This window comes from Taudactylus pleione, unplaced genomic scaffold (assembly GCF_031769625.1).
Source record: "Taudactylus pleione unplaced genomic scaffold, aTauple2 ptg000206l, whole genome shotgun sequence".
Taxonomy (NCBI): domain Eukaryota; kingdom Metazoa; phylum Chordata; class Amphibia; order Anura; family Myobatrachidae; genus Taudactylus; species Taudactylus pleione.
The window spans coordinates 840,774-860,575 of NW_028284608.1; the positions used below are offsets into that span (position 1 = coordinate 840,774).

The 19,802-nt window shown below is 40.7% G+C and overlaps 1 protein-coding gene across 20 annotated transcripts in view; it reads right to left on the minus strand.

Annotated features, from left to right (window-relative positions):
• The window catches only part of NRXN1 (neurexin 1), a 1,439,010-nt gene that overhangs the window by 54,854 nt on the left and 1,364,354 nt on the right, over positions 1–19,802 (minus strand). The window contains exon 1 of one of the 20 annotated variants that reach the window (XM_088477993.1): positions 16,360–16,539. The exons of the other annotated variants lie outside the window; for them this stretch is intronic. Coding sequence (XP_088334119.1) covers positions 16,360–16,392 — 33 coding nt within the window. The 5' untranslated portion in view covers positions 16,393–16,539. Of the gene's footprint in view, positions 1–16,359; positions 16,540–19,802 lie in introns of those variants that run through there. 20 annotated transcript variants of the gene reach the window in all.

The window sequence follows — 19,802 nt, forward strand, 5'->3', positions numbered from 1 at the left end:
AACACTGTATGTATTAGCCAAATTGCTTAGTGAAAATGATGCACCGGTACCACGATGTAAAACATTATTCATGCTTGTCATGGGTCTGAAACTCACAGACATAAAGTCTTGTTCCCTGTTAGTTTGGTTTCAACTGGAATGGTGCCCAAAATGAAGAGTTATTGTATTGTGAGTGAAGTCAAGTACTATGAGACTGCAGTGATTATAATGAGCTTGTGGGCAGTAGAACAATTGTGTCAATTTTAATAAAGTATTTTAAAAGGTTGAAATATGTCAACATGTATTCAAGAAGTTCTAAGCTCCTTTCTGGCAAGTTAGGTCAATTTGCAGGTTGTGGTATCAAAATAAAAAATTATGATAATAATAATAATAATAATAATAATAATAATATTAATAATAATAATAATAATAATAAAAATAACATTATCAATATTATTCAAAATTTACATTAATAACCAGTGATTTCTGATGTTATCACTTACGTGCTCATTAGAAAAAGTAGCTGTTTATGAGGAACAATGAGCCATCTACTATAAAATATTTTGAAAGGTTGAAATATGTCAACAGGAATTCAAGAAGTTCTAAGCTCCTTTCTGGCAAGTTAGGTAAATTTTTATTTTGTGGTATCACATAAAAAATATGCTGATATTAATAATAATAATAATAATAATAATAATATCATTATTATTCCAAATTTACATTAATAGCCAGTGAGTTCTGATGTTATCACTCAAGTGCTCATTAGAAAAATTAGCTTTTCATGAGGAACAATGAGCCATCTACTATAAAATATTATGAATACTGTCCTTGTTCGTTTAATTTGACGACAGACCTTCTCAGAGACTTCTATTACCTCTATAATTTATATTGTGCAATTTGCTTTTTATTACTAATATAATTTTTAGAATTATAATCTTCCCTTTACCTATAAATAAAATTGAATGAAAAAATATAAATTTTTAAGGTATGTTTACCTCAGGGAGCTTGCCGAGTAGCATCATCTGCTACAAAACTACGTTAGAATGCAATTTTCTTAGGACGGGATGCATCAATTTTTGTAAGAAAAATTTTGCAATGAGAAGACTTCCGAGTTTATGAACGTACTGCGCATGTGTGACCATCAACCTTCGTATGTGCAAACTGTGTGTAACTTCATGCGAAAAGAAGCCCTTAGGCTTCTATAGGCAGCACCTGCCACCGGTGTGTGTGACTGTGTAAAGGTCATTTTGTAGACCTTAAAAAAAAAAGAGGGAGCTTATCACTTCTGACCACACCTCATTGTTACCAGGACATGCCCTCTTGACGTCATGGCATGCCTCCCTGTCCAGAACCAGGCTGCTAATATGTTATAAGGTATGGTGTAGTCAGAGCAGTAACTAGACTTTTTGGTGCCCTGTTCCAGAAAGAGCATTGGCGTCACCCCTAATTTTTCAAAGGGACATAATGCACCCAAAAAAGGGCCATAGCTTCGTGGGGAAGGGCCAGGAAGAGATAGGAGAGGCCATGAGATGCTGGGGATGAAATAAGAGGAATCTGCAAGCAAGAATGATAATAAACAGAAATTTGACAGGCCCAAACAGCACCCCCTGACCTGTGGTGCCCTGTGTGATGACACCGGCCGCACTACCCTAGCTACGGCCCCGGGTGTACTGCAGTGATAGGCAACATGGTACACGTCAGGAGCTGAATTGGGTGCCCTCTCATCTTCAAAAGGTCTGCACATTACACTTATTCCCTGTTGACCAGGGACGGATTTAATGTCAGGTTAGGTAGGCTGCAGCCAGGGTCTCCTACCATAAGGTATCTCTTTCCAATGTCCTTGTTGCAACCATGGCAAATTAACACACAGCTGCTGTGGCTGTCCCGAACACAGAACTAGTGCTCCCAGGATGCTTTGGGGGCAGTTAAGGAGGTGGGTGCATGCAAAACAGGGTGCAAGACCCAGGGTTTCTTGTAGCAGATGATGCTTGGGGGTGGAGTCAAGGGAAGCCTGCAAACGGACATAGGAGACGTGAAAGGAGAGAAGCAGGAGTAACTGCTGGGTGGCCTGTTGTGAGGCTGCAGTGCCCAGCAAATATTTATATTTTTGTTTCAGTGTCCTTCCTCTATTGACAGTGCACATCTATCATTCACCATATATAGCCTTAGCCTCTGTCCCACCTTCAAGCTGTAATACGAAGTGTCAAACATGCTAAAAACGCTGGATAATTATGATAGAGTAATAAATATATTTTTTTATACAGGTATTTTTTAATGAAATAATGGACAAATATTTTGTTTAGGCAATACCTATTAAAATGATATTATTAAAAAAAATTCCATGTTTGCATAATGCATTTTATGCTGCATAAATTATTTCTGAGCCTCATACAAAGGCTTGATTATTTTTATAAATGAAGGTACACTATAAACACTAATGTTAAATTAGCTGTAAGATTAATATTTTTCACATATGCACTAGTGCATGCAATCACAGTGAACTTTCCCCTATTTACTAAGGTGTGACTAATGCCTATAGTCATTTAACTCATACTTTGCTTTGCAAAACCATGTTTGCGTCTATGCAAAACAGCGTATATTATAATTGTGTAACTACTAATTTATCTAATTAATCATTTTTTACTCAGACACTAATGGTCATTTGAGAAACTGATAAACCCCGCACCCGTGTGCAAATGCAGCTTAGTGACATCATGCAGCCACTTTTGCATATCTTCACTGGTTATGTCTGATTATGAGCCCACAATTAAAAAAGGGATTTAGCTCTGTGCGGTGGACAGTGCACATGTAGGGGATCATTCTGAGTAGGAAGCAAAACAAACACAAAGCAAGTATTTTTGGGCCTGATTCAGATGATGGACAGAATTGCAAAGTCGCACACAAGCGGCAATGCAATTCCGTCCTTCTCAAATGCCAATTCATTCAGGTGTCTAGACACCTCCTTGCTGCATCTGCGATACCAGCGCTGTGACCTGGTTGCTCCTTTGGCCAGGCTGCAACAACTGAAGCTTACAGCAGCCTGGCCGGGTCCTGACAGCTGCGAGGCCTGGAAATCTGTGTCCACCAAACCTAGACCCTAGCCTTGTTCCTCTCAGAAAATGAGGGCAACACGCTCCCGTTTCCGGGAACGGTAGCCAGCTACGCCCCCGCTCTGTCCTTCAAACGCCGCAGCATGTCAATCACACTGCGGCTTGGGGGGGGGTCCTGTGCATGCGCAGACCCTAAACCATCGGAGATGTACACTAACCAACGGGTTAGAGTACATATCTGAATCAGGCCCCTTGTACTTTGGCAAAACCGTGTTGACTGCAGGTAGGGGAGATTTAAAATTTACAGAGAGATTTATATTTGAGAGAGGAGTGTCCAAACTGAAATCTAAATTGCAATGTAAAAATAAATCTATTCAGCATTGCGGGCTACATGCCATGCATGGGGAAAGAAAATGATATATTCAGTATATACTGTATGCATTGTAACATGGTTTCTTCCAGATGCAAAGTTACTTGCTCTTTTTGCTTTGCTCCCAAGTCTGAATCAACCCCTTAGATTGCTCCATAAGAGCACTTATTGCTCAACATGTCCTTAGACCTAGTGGAAATCAAGAACTGGCCTATATATTCAAATGGAAGACTTGCACTTTCAATAGTGACTTTGGTGCCTATTCATTATCGGAGGCCGTATTGATATTGATATCTCTGTGAGGGATACTTAAGTACCCAACTCGAGGCACGGGATAGTTTACACCCGAGTAATTCATCATTGCGTCGGGGCAGGGACAGCTGCTCCGAAAAGCAGTTGTCCCCTCAGATGTAGCTGCGTTACTTATCTCCTCCTTGTCGGGGCGGCTACACATGCGTGACCTGAGGTCACGCATTCGCACAGCCACCGGGGAGGTAGTGAGGAGGCGGCGGAGGAATCTGATGGGATCCCTCTTCTCATCCCCGGAACGCCTTCCCGTAGGAAGGAGCAGGGCTACGAGAGCAAGCGGCGCTTGTTCTCATGAGCAAACTCCAAAAACTTTCAGTTTTCAGACTTAGCTGAATATCAGGGGGTCCTATCGGACCCCTGATGATGAATGGCACGGTAACTAAAATATGCGGAAACTAGTGTTTGCGCATGGTTACCGAGCCATTTATCGATGATGAATTGGCCCCTTTATAATACATTTGTAGGTGTGTTTTGACCAATGTAATAAAAATACAATAGATTGTGAGTGTGCTACTTATTAAACACAAGATAGGCAATAAGGTGCATTTGTGCAAAATCAAAAGCGCTAGTCAGAGTCTTCTGCCCACGGAACCCTGCGTCTAACTGAATCCGCCATAATATTATAATATATAGCACAAAAGTTATAATAATGAAAATAATTAAATTTTCTATGCACTTTAGCTCCCTTTAAATGCTTTGCTTGTTATTATGGGGTTTCATGTGAACATACTGCATTGTGTAAAAAAAAACCATGAGGGATTAGTGACAAAAACAATCCTAATCAAAGATTAACATATACTTTGTGAAGCGTGAAGTTAAAAGCACTGCTTTGAAATAAAACATGTTGGTTAGCTAATTAAAATGGTTTAAAGATAAAAGGTTTATACAGTAATCTGCAGCATCAGCACTTTCATCAGAAAAAGCGTCAGGACACATGTTCAGAAGAACGCTCACAGCGCGTCATCTGGTGTTTCTAAAATAAACTCTGACGACTTGGGCAGAAAAACCCAACACCTCACCTTTTTAAATAGTGTTAAAATTATAAATTAAACATATGTGCTGAATATAGAATTTGAATTACTTGGGGGAGATGTATCAAACCTTGGAGAGAGGTAAAGTGGAGTGAGATAAAGTGCCAAGCAATCAGCTTCCAACTGCCACTTTACAGGCTGTGTTCGAAAAGTGACAGTTGGACGTTGATTGGTTGGTACTTTATCCCTCTCCATGTGGGAGTTTTCATGAAAGCTTGGAGAGAGATACATTTGTGAGAGATAAAGGGCGGGATGCATGACGGATGGCATTCGCGATGCGATGCATCCCGCCACTCTTTGAATGGCATTTCTTGCTTTGCTGCATCCCGTTTCTCCCGGTTAGCTTCTAACTGTCATTTTTCAAACACAGCCTGGAACATGACAGGAGCAGATTGGTTGGTACTTTAACTCTCTACTTTCTATCTCTTCAAGCTTTCATGAATAGCCCCCCATGGCTCAGTACATAGACCCCTTTATGGCTCTGCACTTTATCTCACCCTAAGGTTTGATACATCTCTCCCTTAGTGTTTTATGGATTTTTGTCCTTGTTCGAAATGCTACACAGTACGTACGAGTTTTTGCAATGTGCGTCTTTTTGCAGTCAAAAAGCTGCCATACATCTGCATACGATTAGAGGGCCAGGACCGGGGCTAAATAAGTGTGCAGACCCAGGCAGTGGGTGTGAAGTTGCTGGCAGTGGACATGCAGACGCTGCTAAAATACAGTAAGGGCATGGTATGGGCATGTAGTCATGAGGGGAGACTAAAAATTACTGTCAAGTCGCAAACATAGCCGCCTGGAATGATCTGAGTTACTGGTGCTTGGACCCTGGTGGTAGTGTAACACTGATATTGATGACTGTGTGCAATTGGTCGTACAAGGTGATAACACACCCACTTATGCAAAGAAAAAACATAAAACTACTGCAACAGTGTTTCAAAACTGACTTCAGAACTCACGGTGAAACCACACCCACAGCTGAACTCCAGACACATCAGACTCAGGTATGTCAAGGTGAGGGACCTACAGCTAAAGGAAGTCATTAGAGCTCCAGACTTCCGTATGCAAGCGACTCTGTTAGGTCTCAACAGATGCAACTTTTTTCAGCATATTTGCAATCCGGTGTACTGTCAACTCTAAATAAGGCCCTCTGTGTGCTCCAGATAATGAAGCCAAAAAAATAAAGCAGGTTTAAATGAAATGTAATATGTAAATTATAGATGTTGATGCTACTATGGTCTGTCATGAACATGAAGCCCTTCTAGACTCATTTTAAGTAGGTCGTACAAGGTTACATGTGCGATATTTTAAATATTCTTTACCCCCAGCCAAGTCTTCATGCCATGGAGAACTGAGGTATTGAATTTCAGAGTTCAAATTGTACTAGATAAAGAGGCCATGACATAGCATAGTTCAGAGGTGGAGATATGCTACAACAGAGGATATGAATTGTAGTTCAGGACTGTAGAATGTTACGTAGGAGGCAATATGCCAGAGGCAGAGGTCATTATAAAGTGGAAGTCAAATATTTAGGTGTAGGAAATGTGCCTAAAGATCAGTGCAAGAAATAAACATGTAGACGTGTAGACTAGTGCTAGACAAAAAGCCATGAAATGAAATTAGAAGTGGAAATATTACAGGGTAGCCAATATGTTATAAAAAGGTCTCAAAATGAATATATAATTGGTGACATGGTGGTTAGCATTGCTGCCTCACAGGAATCTTGGGTTTGATTGACACCAATGCCCAACCTCGTACAGTTTGTATGTTTTCTCCCTGTTTGCATGGGTTTCATCCAGTTCCCACTCACAAAATTGAAAAACAAACTGGCAGCTTATTTGGCTTCTGACAAAAAAATGGTTCTAGTGTGTTACATGTATAATAGGCAATTTAGATGCAGCTCTGATGGAATATTAACTCAGGTGAATGATTGCTTAAAATAGCAACCCCCCCCAAGATGGCAGCCTCACTCTCTTCTAAATGGTAAGTACTGGGATTGACAACAATCAGAATGTCGACAAGCATTATGAGAACCTCGGAATGCAGACACTGTGATGTCGGCAAATGTGAAATGCTATTTACAGCATTCTACACATTCCGCCAGTACAGCTATCAAAATGATTAATTACCGTTGTTTTGGTAGTTGTACTGCCGCCTCCTACAAAATGCTTTAAGTAGTACTTGCCAATATCACAGTGTCTGCGTTTTGGGATCCACAAAATGCTTGCCGACATTCTGATTGTCGACAAGCCAAACAGTATGTATCACCTTCAAAGTAGGTTCTGTTGGGAAATATATTTCAGACAAGACGATGTGGCAGAGGAAGTCACAACAAGAAGATTAGAAGTGGCAATGATGTTAGAACAAGAGATTAAGAAATGGAAGCTAGAAGTTGGTGAAGGCTTCAGAGTAGCCAATGTAGCATTGTGGCATGAACATAAGACAATGGAGTCAATTCAATTAGGAGCGATGCATAATCGTTCATTCCTGTACAATGTATGGACAAGGTGCAGTGTGTCCAGAACACGTACATACGGTATCCTCAATTTTTGCATTTTAATATGCACATTACAAGTCTGGGAACTGAAATAAATGGTGTTAGGGGCAAAATCCATGCAATTTAGGGGCATGGTAAGTTTCCGGCATTCCAATGCCATCACATGCATCCCCTTATTGAATTGACCCCAATAGTACAGAGAAGCTGTACTAGACGAAAAGTTCAGATACAATTGGGGAATATTTCACAGAAGGATATATGTTAGAAAATCCGACCATGAAATGAAGATTATGGGCCAGATTTAATTAACGTCAGGACAGGTTTACAAAGCCACCGATGATCGGCGCTTTGACTGATGTCACCTAGATCGGCATTAATTACTATAGCCCTTTAAAATCCATTGGTCAAAGCCACCGAACATTGGTTGCTTTGTAACCCTCATTTTAGTACATCTGCCCCCGCAAGTGTGGGATATTTCAGGGTAGAATATGTGATAAACCAACGGTTAAGGGTAGGATACAAACTTATAAGGCAGAGAACGTCTCACACGAGTAGACATGCTAGAGCAAGAATTACAACCATGAGGATTAGAGTTGTGTGCGCGTGTACAAAGTGAAAAATATTTTTATATATATATATATATATATATATATATACACATACACACATATATATATACATACATGCATATATATATATATATAGAGAGAGAGAGAGAGAGAGAGAGAGAGAGAGAGAGAGCAACCATAAATTTTGGCATCACAGTGCTCTTCATGGTTACAACGGTCACTATAAAAGGTTAGAATACGAGCTTGCTGTTGTGAACAGTTTTATATTATATTTCCCAGATGGAGGTCATTTTAGTTAGCAATGTGAGTTTTACAAATCTTTAAAATGTGTTTTTCAATGCAATATCCATTCAAGCAGTATGTGCTTCTTCCTATATGCTATTGTGCAAAAAAAATAAAAAATCTAAAAAGCTCAGAATATCAATACTAAGAGAGGTCTTAAAAAGATCATTACAACTTAGATAAAATCTAATTTAGATTGGACTATTGACTGGTATGATGCCATCACATTTTTTAAAGTTGTATCATATTAAAAAAAAGAGTTTTCACCTTCAAATAAATAGATTTATTTATTGCATTCTACTTATACCCTTTCTTGCCAATGCAAAGACCCAGGAAAACCCCATTTCGTGTGTTGGTGTAAATGGTTCAAACGGCTATCTGACCCAGGTCTGCGCCCCTGGTGATTACATGGAATTTCCTGGGTCTGAGCCGCATTGGCTGTGGTAAGAAAGGGGGGTCCCGGGTTACTCTACACATTATGATCAAGGACCTCATTGGTGGATCAAAGCTTTTAATGACGTAGCAACGTGAAGACCCTGTTCTACAGGACAGACACGGGTCCGGTATGAGAGGCGACAACCAGGAATTATTGTGGTGTGAAAAGATTTAACATGGGTTGATTCCGTGTGCATTATACGGTCTATGACCTGAATTTTGTCCGTGAAAGGGGTATATAATCTAGGTAGAGTTGTTTGCTTTGGTTGGACAGACATGAATCTGCTGTTCTCTGTTCACTGTCTAATAAACTGTTCTTCAAAAATAAACTCTGCCTGGATTATATAAAGCATTGATGAAAAACACAATAGGATACCAGCAGCATTAGGAATTGTAACCAAAAAAAAAAATAAAGTTGCATGATGACCAAAATACATTCATTATTATTTGTATGAAAGTACTGGACATACAGGGAAATGAGGTTCCAAGCCGATATCCTCGAATTTGGTTTACCTTAAGTGCAGAATGTCCAGCTATATCACAAATTAAGAAATACTGTATAGGTTATCAGATAGAGGTGTAATAACGAATTATGTCTGAGAGCTAAGTAAGGATTCTACCGTAAAAATGGCAAGAAAAACCCTAATTTGTAACTCTCAGTCTTGATATTGATTTTGAAATGTTTGTTCCAAGCAATATCTATGATAAAAATCTAGGATACCAGTGTAAATTCTCTGCCTTCCCAAAGGTTTGCTTCTTTCTCCAGGTGAACAGAAAGTCTACTATTGATAGTATCATGCCTCGGGTTTGCCCTTGGAAATAATCCATAAATGCATCTAGTACGGTGATATATCAGCTCAATCATGCAAGGTCAATGAAAATTGCATTTGCCCAAACATTGTGGAATTATCACCTGGTTATGTATCAATGTGAGTATCCTACATTTTACTGTAGTCAGGTTATTGTTGTTTCTGTGTTTATTTCAGCACTTAAAAGGTTTAAAGCAATTACGAAGAAGACATTAATTTGTGGTTGTTCTGCTGCCCGGTTATACATGTGAGTAATGGAAAAGAGCATGTGTGTTATATGTGACTTAAATACAAACTGTTATAAATGGTTGCAGTGAGAATTCATCAGGAGAGGACAAGTGCATGGGATGAAAATGACATGGGACTTATTTTCTTGTGCTAGGGGAATGATTCAAGGTCAAAGGCCTGTCCATCTCATGTAGACTGACGGGGTTCCATGGGTGGGCTATGCAAGTTCCTCGCAGGTGCACTAGCACTGCCAAGTCGACTCGGCAGTACTAAGTTTCACTGCTCTGAAAGGAGCGGTGAAGCCGCTTCGGGAAGTCAGCTGATTTTCGGATCAGCTGTCTCAGCGCTGGAGCAATGATGAATTGCTCCGGCGCTCGCGGCCAGTTAGTATGTTAATTAATGGGGTCCGCTAGGATTGCGATAATTAACATAATGAATAGACCCTTAAGGGAGATGAAGGTATTGCACTTTCATTTGTTACATTTTTGTAAATTTAAAGGTAAATATCAATAAAGGATACTATGAGGCCGATTCAATAAGGGTTCCGAGCCCTGTGCCTGCGGGTTACCATTATTGACATTATACAGGATATTGTCATAAGACGCACTCCCCATTCCCTTGCAATTTAATTCAAAACAGCAAGGTGTGGATGTTGCGCGTTAATTCAGCAGTGTGTAACCTATGTGAAGTACATAAGACAGTGGGAAAATCATCCTGTTCCTCCCAAAATGTTGCAAATAAGATATCAGAAGAGTGTAGGAGCAGGGGTGTTTCTATAATGGGTGCAGGGTGTGCGGGACACATAGACCCCATGGATCCAGGGGGGCCCACACCGCACACCCTACACCCATATTTTCAATACTTAACCACTCTGCCGCCGGAGTCCACTGATCAACGCTATCAAAATCGCCTGGAATTGGCCGCCATGGCCATTTTCCTGGTATTTTGTGTATGCGCAATAAGGAAAACACAGGGAAAATGGCCACAGCGCCATTTTCCCAGTGACCTGCGCATGTGCTGAAGACTCTGGGCACTATTGGGGCGGCGCTGCGCTCAGTGTGCAGCCAGCCGCCGGAGAGAGAGGAGGGGGCCCAGGACAGAGTGTGCAGTCTGCACATGGGCCCCCTCCTCTCTTGAAACGCCCCTGTGTAGGAGGCTTTTAGTGGTCACAGGTAAAGTAATGGAGACAGTTAGGGGTAAATTTACTAAAGTGAGAGTTTTTAGAAGTGGAGATGTTGCCCATAGCAACCAATCAGATTCTAGAAATTATCTTCTAGAAGGTGCTAGTTAAATGTTAAGTAGAATCTGATTGGTTGCTATGGGCAACATCTCTTCTAAAACTCACTTCTAAAAACTCTCACTTTAGTAAATTTACCCCTAGTAAAGTATTGGAGGCAGTTTCATGGTCTAAAATGGTTGCTTGTTGCGACTTTTATAAATGAAGGACAAATGATAGCCGGCAGGCGTATTTCAGCAAATAAAAGTGTTTAGAGTATTTTGGGGTACATTAAATTGTCTCTATAGTGAGTTGCATGTACTGTATGCAGGGGCAAATGCAGGATTTCTAGAGGGGGGTTTCCAAATTCTTGATTTTAAAGCAAGTGTGACCAGTCCATTAAGAGAGCATAATAAGCACTTAACCAGCTGTAATATATGTCATACGAAGTATAGTGTATGTAATAATTCTGACATATCTATAGATTGTAAGCTTGCGAGCAGGGCCTTCCTACCTATATGTCTGTTATTATCCAGTTTTGTTCTATTAATGCTTACAATTGTAAAGCGCAACGGAATATGCTGCGCTATATAAGAAACTGTTAATAATAATAATAATAATAATATAGGACCAGCGATCACAGTAAGCCATAATATGTGGAAGTAAGGCCATCCGTTCCAGAGCATGGGAGCAAATTTGGGAGTGAGAGGGAGCAGATGTACAGATTGGTCTCCTTATATACTGGATAGTGTATTATTATACAGTATTAATAATTGACCCTTTAGATGGTCTATATCAGTGCATGTTTTCCAGATCTCCTAGTTGGTGCACAAGTGTATTCATTACTGGCTGACACATTTTAAAAGATCATCAAGTAGTGCTAATTATTTAATTTGTGACACTGATGGGATCTTAAAAACATGCAACTTTAGTATTATATGCTCTTTCTATTGTGATCATCATGGTGTGGGCTGGGGGAAGGGTGTTTCCAGGCAACCCGAACCCCCCCCTGCGTTTGCCTATGGTACATATATACAAGTTTGTAAAAATTTGCAAAAAAAACATTTGCAACTTAAAAAAATATATATGAGAAGAGGCACCTCTTCATGGCTGATATTAAAGAAGTAGGTGTGCTACTGTATCCATGTAATCTGCTGAGCAGATACTTTAATAGCCATTAGGTATCAGTCCCAATGGACTCCAGCAGCGCGCCAAGTTGTAGGCACTGTATGTTCAACGCTGGCTCTGTGCTGCGGAGCACAGTAAGCTCCAGTAGTATGCCAATGTCTGTAGCAGATGTTAAAGTAAAGTCCGTGGCAGAGCTTACTCACAGTCACACATGGGACAAAGCCACAATAACCAGCACGGGCCATCTCTGTCTCCACTCCTAGCCGCAGGGACGCGCCGCCTCCAATGCAGCCGTGCATGGCAGACAGCGGCCAGATTACACGGATACAGTAGCACACCTACTTCTTTAATATCAGCCATAAAGAGGTGCCTCTTATCATATATATTTTTCTCTTTTTCCCAGGACTGTGAGTATATGGAATTCCAATGATTCACTGGATATATGCACAATGCATTTCTAAATCCACTTTATCGGAACTTTAAAACTTTTTTGCACTCGCACTACTGCAACATTGTATTGTAGCTTTTTATGTGACACGTTGTTTTATTTTCTTGTACACATTTATTAGAATGTGGACACATTAGTGTCTTACTACATAGGATTTTGTGCCAATTCAGTACATTATTTGAGTCTTGGGGGTCTATTTACTACAATCCGCATATTGAATGCAGATTGTAGTGTGATATTATCGACTGAATTTGCATTGCGAATTCAGGCAATATCACAGGGATTTACTACAAATTCCTTACAGGGACAGAGCTTGCGAAAAAGCTCTGTCCCTGCGAATCCCATCCGCACACTAGTCACTGTATTTTCAGAAAAATTACCATGACAAAGTGCCCGCGCATGCGCCGACCAGCCGTCGCTGCTACCCCCCAGCGCTAGGCCCTGCCCCCTGGTGCTATGCCCCGCCCCCGCGATCGCGGATCCCCCGCGACCCCCCCTCCCTTAATTACACTTACCTGCATGATCCGGGCCTCCGGTGATGTCCTCCATGCCTCCGGTCAGCTGATATCCCATACTGCACGGGACCCGATCACCTGATGACCGGGCCGCAGTGCTATTGGAGACCAGCTGACCGGAGGGAGGACATCACCCGGAGCCCCGACCACCGGTCCCTGGAGTCAGGTAAGTTAATTTTTTTTTTTTTACAGTAATCAGCTTGCGGTCTGTTTAGACCACACAGCTGATTACTGGGACCGACTCCCGGCTCTGCTCTCCCCATTAGAGCAGAGCAGGAGTCTGGTAACCGGGGGAGACCCTGGATAACACCACCTCCAGGTTACGTATTATCGCAGGGCCTCCCTAGGTATTTTTTTTCAAATTTTATTTTTAGTAACTCTGGTCGGATCACATTTCCCATTACAAATATGGGAAATGCAATCTGCTTACTAAAAATAAGTGATACTTAGGGGTTGGAGTAGAATTTTACGAATTCTACTCCAATTGCCCTTTAGTAACTTTAGGTGATACTAAAATAATGTGAAAAGGGTGTGAAAACACCCCTTTTCACTTTATTTTAGTCAAAATAATGTTAATAAATAGAGCCCATAGTGAGGAATTTTTTTCCTCTTTTATATGGATATGTCCTAATGCCATTTATAGATTGTATTTTATTTACTGTGATATCGATACTTTATTATCTGAATGTGTTGTGTCACTTAGCGCCACCTTATACATTTTTGATGCTGGGATGTATAGTTCAACAATAGTTGGAGGGCCGCTTATTGCCCATCCCTGCTTCTAAATACATATGTCATACTTACCTACTTTATAGATGGCCTTTCTGGGAACAGCCTCGAGAGCTGCAGCTAGAGTTCGGTTCAGGGGGCGGGGCCAGACTGGTAATGCAATTAGGCCCCTCCCCTTCCCCAGAAAAGTCTGTGATTCTCAGACCTGTGATGATGAGGCGGGGCTAAATGACACATTTTAGCCCCGTCCCCTCCTCGCACACCCGCAAATCCCCATTAAATCTCCCCATCCTACCCGCTTCACTAGGAGGTGGGCAGGATGCGGGAGCTCTGCCTACACTTCCGGGGGTGCGGGGGGCTAGCCCAAAAAATCGGGAGCCTCCGCGACTTCCGGGAGTGTAGGCAAGTATGACATTAATATTCATTGTGAGTGGTGTCCCAGGGGTACTGCACTATGACCTGACATTTTTACCCTTTTTTTCTACTTTTTATACATTCTGGAGCTGGAAACTAAAATCTGCAATGTTAACACATTCTAAGTTGCATATAAAATGGTCTTCAAATCAAGCGTGAAAATGGCCATGACCAGTGGCAGTTCTTACCTTCCTTGAGGAAGGGGGCTACCAGTCCTGCTGTTTTCCAGTCCCAGACTGCACTGGTCACTGTAGACTGCAGTGCCCATTTCTTGCTGCTTGCCAGGCCCATTGCACGTGCACAATGAATCAGGCAGGCACCGGGACCGGTAGACGAACACAGCAGACTGGCGCATGCGCACCAGCCTGGGAATTTTGTCTCATGTTTGATTGGCAGGTAATGCTTCAAATGGGAAGTCACTGCCAGCGTAGCTACTGCAGTCATAGGAGGTGGCAGATGTTACTGAGGGAGGGGGGTAAAATCTACCACTGGGCATTACCACATCTCAATGGAAGCTCCATTCGGGCATGGCCATGTAACAATGGGAGTGTGGCAATGTCACAGCTGTGGTATGGCCCTACCCTGTTCCATTTCTAACATTTCTGAGGGATCAGGACACCCCAACCCCCTCCCCTGAAAAGACCTATTCATTGCTGCAACACCAACGGATGGATTAAAAAATACATTCAAGGTGAAAAAACAATTTTAAAAATACAAAATAAATAAACACATAAAAAAATTAAACCATCTATTTGGCATAAACACTATAATCTGTTTCATTGCATATGCCAAAAGAGAGCCTTACACTTGCATAATATATAGTTTAGCATATTCAATTTGATAGAAAAAAAAAAGAGTCTTGTATTCCCCTGTAAAAAAAACGTTTTCTGGATTTTTTTTTTGAACATCCAATAAATATGCAAGTACCTAAGATATTCATATATTTTAAAGTCATTTAAATTCAGTTCCATACATAACCTTTTCGTACTCATGTCACGGAAGACTATACATCAATTCAGCACAACTCAAGGTTTATACATCAAAGTCCATTTGCACAGTTATTCCTGCTGCATGTTCATTCACATACGTGAGCTTCAGTAGATAAATGCTTTGATTGGCACCAAAAGGAACACATTAAAGTCTGTCTCAACACTGAGTGTATTTTGCTCTTTACGTACACCTCTCACTCCTGAGTGTTACCATCAAACAAGGTAATGCTGTTCTATACACTGTACTCAAACCACCCAATAGATTTATTTATTTTTTTGTGCTTTAACATCCATTTTTTTTTTATATCAAAGAGTAATTGTATTTATTCTAATTATTTGTTGCAATTTTTTTTTTTTTTTAGCTAAAATATATAAAAAGGTAGGAAACATCAGGTGGTTATATAACAGCAGATCCATTGTGCATCAGTTCTTGGCAATACAAATTCTCATTTCTACATAACGTCTCAGCTGTCGTTTTTTTAAATAAATTCTGATCCTTCTACTGCTGCATGTATATTACTGATACACAGTAGGCGATTAGCATTAAATTCACTTAGTATTAAAATAAAATATGCATAAAATGATAATTATGAGGAATATGTCAGCCTAATTTAATTAACAGTCATTCTGGCATGCACAATCTGTAAAAACACATCTTTACTGTGCGTAGTGTACAGGTTTGTGTGTGACATTTTATCTGTCGGCATTTTCCATTACTAATACATCAGCATGCAGCAGACATTACGGACATTCCACCTTTGCAAACGATCGGAGGAGAGGGAGAGAGAGAGAGAAAAAAAATGCTGCCATGGTCAAGAATTAAGCCTTTTTTTTACCCCAAAAAATAATTAGATTATCATTGCAGGCTGTCTATCACACGCTGGAAGCAGCGTTAGATTGTGTTTTTTTTTTTTCTTTTTTTGTTGTTTTTTTTTTTTGCTGTTTTTTTTTTTGTGACCAGTGCTGTCATTTATTGTACAGTGTTTTTAGCAGACATGTTAAGAAAAAAATCCAGAACACAGCAGCTCTTACTGCTAGGACAAAGACAAAACCCTTTTACCCCCCGTTACATGAAACAGAAAAGGAAGGCAAATAAAACATTCCATATTTAAAAAAATAAAACGGTACATGCAGAAATGTGCTTTTTTAATATTAATGACATGCAATCTCTCCACCTTTCCAATTTTACGGATAGTAAAAAAAAAAAAAAAAAATACATTTGTGCTAATCGGTGAAACAGTTAATCCCACCCCCCATATATTCTGTTTTACTTGTAAAACAAATTACATGTTACGATTACGATCCCTCCATGCTTCAGTGCTCAGCCTGTGCTTTGTAACGGCTGTGATAGAAGTAGCTACCTGGAACGTTTCACAGTGCCATCTCATATCCATGTCTGCCTGGCTACCCTGCTTATAGCTTTTTTTCCTTAATTCTTAATGGAAATCCTAGGAAATTTAGTCCATCCTCTGAAATCAATACTGGTGACAGAAGAGCTCCCTGACTCAGTGGGAGATCAAGATGATAAATTGCCTGCGCATCAGCTTGGCCTATCAGTGCCCTGCACACAGATTGGCGAGGAAAAAGAGAATAAAAAAAAGACACACACACACGAAAAAGGTTTCATTCGTCACGTGTCAGGGAGAAACCAATAGCTGACACTCTGCTGGGAGAAGAGAGGCTGCAGTTTGCTGTGCAGATGAGATACGTACAGCATAGAAGTAACATTGTCTGAACTATGGAATCCTGGCAGAGCATGCAGCTCCTGACTACGAAAGCAGTATTCTAAGTGCACATCACCCACTCGTGTGATTGGGAAGGGAGCCATTAGGCTACCACAGGTTGCCACAAACACAACAGGGATTTGAAAACATAATACAATACAGTGTTCTCATTTTATTTTATTTTTTTATTTGACTTTTTTAATTCTTCAGTGGGAAGCTGATTATTTCAATTCTTCCATCCGATTTCAGATTTGCAGCCTAAAGCCTGACAATTAACATACTGATGACTTCACGGCTCTGCCTCAAATGTACCTAAGTGCAATTATAAATGTATTCCCAGGTTAATGGATGCTAATTTTTCTAAGTCATGTACTGTAATTTCACAAGACATCTCTGTATGGCAATTACACAACATTAATTCAATACATTAATATTCGGTTTTAAGCAAAGAATGATTGTTTTGTCGCTTTGCGCATTCATACATAATTGCTGTTTTGCAGAGAGTTTTAAAGAAACCGTTAACCCAATCATAACTAAATTTTAATAAGGCATTTGCAATAATTGTGGGGATGCTTCGGTATTAATAAAAAATGTGTAAACAGTACAGCTTCTATAGTGTAGGTCCACTACTGCCCAGCAATCCTAATGGGTCTCAGTTGAAAACAATAGGTAACACAGGTCATGATTCAGCAGCTGGCGATGTTTACGCTGTTTGAGCGATTATTTACCATTGCTGGTTGTAGGTGGTTAGGTAAATGCAGGCGTCCCTGATCATTTGAATGCCGTTCCATGTGTGTGCATAAATTAGCCATAGTGATTGCATTTGCAGTATGAGAGCTCTCTGCACGTGATGTGCATCGATGGTAACGATGTTTAAGCAGTGTGTGCAACATTGGACGGATATGAGAAGGCAGCAGTGGGCGTCCCTATGCTCGGCTGTGCTTTGGCAAACATTAGCATATTTTAGCAAATGTGATCCGTAAGCGATTGCAGTTGCGATTGCATTAGCGCATGTTGCTGAATCAGACCAACAGTTTGTTTAGCTGAAACTCAAAGGACAGGTTGTGTTTGCTGCAGAAGAGGCCGATACAATTTTCAAGTTTTGCTGTTGCATCGTGATTCTGCAAAGAATTCACAAACGCTAACTTTATGGGAATTTATAATCTATGAAAGAGCTGGGACATTGCTAGTCACTTTGTTTTGCTGTGTTTTGTGGATGTGACTGGGAATGTTTTACAAATTCCCCCAGGGAAAGAGCAATATGAGTAATAATAAGGTGAAACATTTGCTGAACAGTTTTAAAAACAAATTCTCTCATCCATAATTTGTGGTTTTAAAGCTCTGATACTCTCTATACATTACCACACGTACACTAATGTGCAGCGGGCAACCCAAAGTAACAAGGATCATCTAGGGCTCGTGTGCAACTCTATCTTATCTGCACTTGTGGCTGAAGGGACATAATTGTGTGGTAGCACTAGCAAGACATTCACAAATTTCAGAGATGGCGACTCTTTTCAGATGTAACTTTTGCACTAGGGTTAGGGTTGGTGCCAGTGCACACAGATAATAATATTTACTATGGAACCCAGCACATGGATAGGGGAAGGGGGGGAGCGCACAGCCTGCACCCAGAGTATACTAACCATGTGCCGGCAAGCAGGTCCCTCCAGCTCCGTGGTGCTATCTCCCCAGTGGCATCTTTGGGAAAATGGCACCGCGGTGAAGGAGGAATTCCGCTTGTCTGCCTAAGCTAAGATGTGAGGACACAGATGTCCGTGAAAGATGGACAGATGTCCGTGCACAGATGTCCGTGAAAGATGACACTTTGCCTCGTTCCGAGATCCGAACTTTACGGAAAGCTCCGAGCCAACACTGAACCGCTCATCTCTAGTATTTGTGCGGGTAAAACTCTTTATTACGTTTCTTAGGGGAAGAGATGAATCCAATCTTCTAAAGGTGACAAATGGAGGTGTCATCCATACCAACTAATCAGCTCCTAGCTATCATTTTATAGAATATACTAGATGAACAATAGTTAGAAGTTGATTGGTTGCCATGGACAACACCTCCACTTCTCCTGTTTTGAAGATTTGGTACATCTCCCCTACTGAAAAGAGCACAAAAGTGGGAGACCTCACAGACAGACTCCTGTGAGGAATGAAAGCAGTAGATGAGAAGAAATCTGACAGGATAGAGATATCAGCAAAGAGACATCAGACGCAAAAGAGGGGTGCAAGAGTGCCAACAGGAAAGTATATAATGCCTATGACATCCTGTATCCCCGTCCCTCTTAATAAACATACTTTTTTCCCTTAAAAGTGCGATTAGCCCATGGGTGTGTGTGTGGGAAGACTGTGCTGGAGACACTGCGCCAGGCAAGGAAGGTGAGATAAAGAGAGCTCCCACATAACAAATACCACCTGTGCCACACATACAGCCTGAGCGCCATCCTTGACAAATCCGAAATCTGGGAGTGCTACACCGGTATCGAAATAAATGGCATATTTTTTTATGCAAAGGAATGACGGTTTCACTTTACAGCAGTGTACAAGGCTGGAGCGCAGTATTTCAAAGTGAGTACTGAGCTTGTGCTTAAAACATGGACATGGCTATATTAATGGCACACCACAGTATACAATCAAGGAGAGGGACTCCTAATTTTTCAGCATTATTATAGTCAAGCACAGGCCCTAAGCATAATGTAGAGTTAACACTTGTTTCTTTTAAAAGTTGCAGCGACATAAATTTCCTTTCAGCTCTATGACTAATAAATTATAGTATACATTACACTTCTTTTAACTGTAAGCTTGTCTTTCAGACTCTTGCTTCTGCTCCATAGTACTGCAAGACAATTAAGCTTCACACTTTTAAGATGTAATCCAACAGCAAGGTATGGAGCAGTCAGCACGTTGGACATATTTAATTAAATATTTCAAATATGTTATTTTACTCAATAGCACACATTCCATGTATGCTCGAGCATTACACAATGTATGTTATCAGTTTAATACACATTTATAAGCTTTCTTCTTGGACAGAATGTACTACTTGCTAAATCATTAGTGCATCAATCATGG